Source organism: Penaeus chinensis, chromosome 3, assembly GCF_019202785.1.
Source record: "Penaeus chinensis breed Huanghai No. 1 chromosome 3, ASM1920278v2, whole genome shotgun sequence".
In the NCBI taxonomy this organism is placed as follows: Eukaryota; Metazoa; Arthropoda; class Malacostraca; order Decapoda; family Penaeidae; genus Penaeus; species Penaeus chinensis.
This window is the reverse complement of record NC_061821.1, coordinates 13,315,274-13,317,773: the sequence shown is the minus strand read 5'-3', so window position 1 is coordinate 13,317,773 and position 2,500 is coordinate 13,315,274. Positions and strand designations below refer to the sequence as shown.

At 49.7% G+C, this 2,500-nt stretch overlaps 1 protein-coding gene across 1 annotated transcript in view; it reads right to left on the bottom strand.

Annotated features, from left to right (window-relative positions):
- LOC125040441 (titin-like) overlaps positions 1-2,500 on the bottom strand; it is an 11,343-nt gene that overhangs the window by 1,398 nt on the left and 7,445 nt on the right. Inside the window, exons 8-12 of the mRNA XM_047634997.1 lie at positions 2,402-2,500; positions 2,024-2,200; positions 1,342-1,428; positions 918-1,123; positions 1-812 (exon numbers count right to left, since the gene is read on the bottom strand). The exon at positions 1-812 is cut by the window's left edge and continues 1,398 nt beyond it; the exon at positions 2,402-2,500 is cut by the window's right edge and continues 93 nt beyond it. Of these exons, the coding sequence (XP_047490953.1) occupies positions 581-812; positions 918-1,123; positions 1,342-1,428; positions 2,024-2,200; positions 2,402-2,500 (801 nt within the window). The 3' untranslated portion in view covers positions 1-580. The remainder of the gene's footprint in view (positions 813-917; positions 1,124-1,341; positions 1,429-2,023; positions 2,201-2,401) is intronic.

The following is a 2,500-nucleotide window of genomic DNA, read 5'->3' as shown; positions in this document are numbered from 1 at the left end:
ATACAGTAAGTAAGAGGCACCTGAACTCTCCTCTGAGCATCATCCAGGGGCTCAGCAGCCACACGACAAGGTCAATAGCGAGAGTTGAGGCGCCTCACGTGGCTCCCCTACACCCCCATGGCAGGTCATCTGAGGTCATGCTGATAAGCGAGGAGAAAGGCAGAGACATACAGGAACGATGTGAAGAACAAGACACATGAACATATGAAGTATCGCTGAGCTGTGTGGACCATGGTTGTATGGGAATGCAGGGGTCTGCTGCCGGCCTCGCCCAGGGGATCTCGCCTCCACCAGGACTAAAGCCCGCAGCATGGCAGTCTCCAGTAGGGAAAGTTGATACAGGTGTTAAAGTAGCAGCTTTTGCTACTTCTCAAGAATCAGTGTCGCGGGGGTACGGCGGGGGCGTGACCTGAGATGACCCCGCCCTACTCCCGCCCGGCCGCCCTTGCACATCAGCTGGGTCATGGCGGCTCGGTGGGCAGTCGCATCTCCAGTTTGAATATCACACTTTGGTCATGTGCTGACCCCCTCAGGCCTAATAAGGCACGCGCAGGCAGCGGGGGCGTCAGGGAGGAGCTGCTCATGACGTCCGGACATGAGCAGCGGGGGGCACCGCACCTCGGACTCCTGGAGTGGGCACGGGGGCAGGCTTGCCTCCCGCACCGCCCTGGGCGGCCTCGGTCAGGCGGCGGTGGCGGTCCAGCAGCTCCGGCAGGTTGTGGCTGATGGCGCCGTCGATCTTGGCGAGCGGGCAGCCTCGGAAGTAGGAGCACGTGTCCTTCAGCCTTTGGAAGTCGTACAGGTTGTGGACCCTGGGGAAAGGAAGGCGGTTAACACGATCACCAGCGCTCGACAACATCCCCCCCAAACCCCATGCAGATATTAGAACCCAGCCAGAACACCGGAACTTGACTCACCTAAAGAAGTCCCTGTAGACCTCGGGGTCGGGCAGATCGTAGCGAGAGATATTGGTGAGGAGACTCATGCCCTCGTAGATGTTGTAGTTGTGAGGGTTCTCGATGATGTCCTCGGCCAGCTTGTGCTTGCTGGTGAGGAAGCCCTTGTTCATGTAGAAGGTGGTCAGGTACGTGTCCACCATCTGGGCGTGGTTCCTCACGCGAACCTGGTTTCAGAGCAATAATTGAAAACGTATTTTTTTTTTTTTTTTTTTTTAATACATGATTACTCTATCAAATTGTTTGTACCTGCATTCTAAACAAAAATTACATTTATTCCTGAACTGAGATTTTCCATTATACTCGTGTAATTAGTATAACCAATTGGCTGCCTTTCTGAAAATGAAGCGAAATGACTTCGGGAAGGAAATCGACCACAACTCACCGCGTGCCTGCGAGCGATGGCGATGCGGTTGTCCACGCGGTTGTTGATGGCCTGAGCGATGTCGTGGAGCAAAGCCTGCTCCTGAGCCTGGAAGCGCCATTCGTCTCATTAGCATTTTTTATTGACGTTATCATTAGTGACATTAGTAGTAGTAACAATAGCATCATTACCATCATCATCACTATCATCATCACTTTCACCATCATTATCATCAGCACTATATCATTATCCTTATTGCTATTACTAGTATCATTGTATTTTTTGTTATTGTTAATGTTGTTTTTGCTATTATTATTGCCATCGTTGTTATCATTATTACTATAATTTTTACCAACACACATAATGGCGATAAGGAGAGCAAATAAAGAAAACAAAGACAGACAGAAGAGAGAAAAAGAGGAAGGCGAAGACCAAACAAAGTAGCCAGGGGAAAGAAAAAGAAAAATAAGAAAAAATAAGGAAGAGACCCAAACGAAGTACACAGAAAAAAAGGAGAAAGAAACAGGAGAAGAAAAAGAAAAAGAGGAAGGCGAAGACCAAAAACGTAGCAGAGGAAAAGAAAAAGAAAGAAAAGGGAAAAAAAGGAAAAGAACCAAACAAAGTACGCAGAAAAAAGGAGAGAGAAAGGAAAAGAAAAAGAGTAAAAGAAGAAGAGCGACCTGCGCATCGCTGAGTCGCTCACCTCGAAGAGCTTGGCGGGCGAGGCGGGGCGGTAGGGCCTGGAGGCGAAGGAGCCGGCGTAGACGGTGGGCGGGGTGGAGACGCCCAGGAGGGGGCTGAGGTTCCAGAAGAGGCTGCCCTGGACCTTGATCAACTCCTCGGGCGGCACCTGGTCCGCCTTGTTCAGCAGGATGCGTGTCTGGAGAGGTCGCTTGGTTAGGGAACTCATGTGTTGTGTTGTATATTACAGTACTGTGCATCGAATTTCACACAAAAAAAAAAATAATAAAAAATACGCAAGCCAAGAACAGAATTTACTCTCCCATAACATTTTTAAAGGTACTAAAAATGAAAAAAAAAAAAAAAAAAAAAAAATCCGTGTGCCTCAGCTCCGCCTAACCTGAGCTTCGCGCCCCTTGAGCTGGTCGAGGATGGCCTCCATCTCGTAGCCGGCGTCGAGTTTCGTGTAGTCGAACATCACGAGGATGAGGTCAGCGCG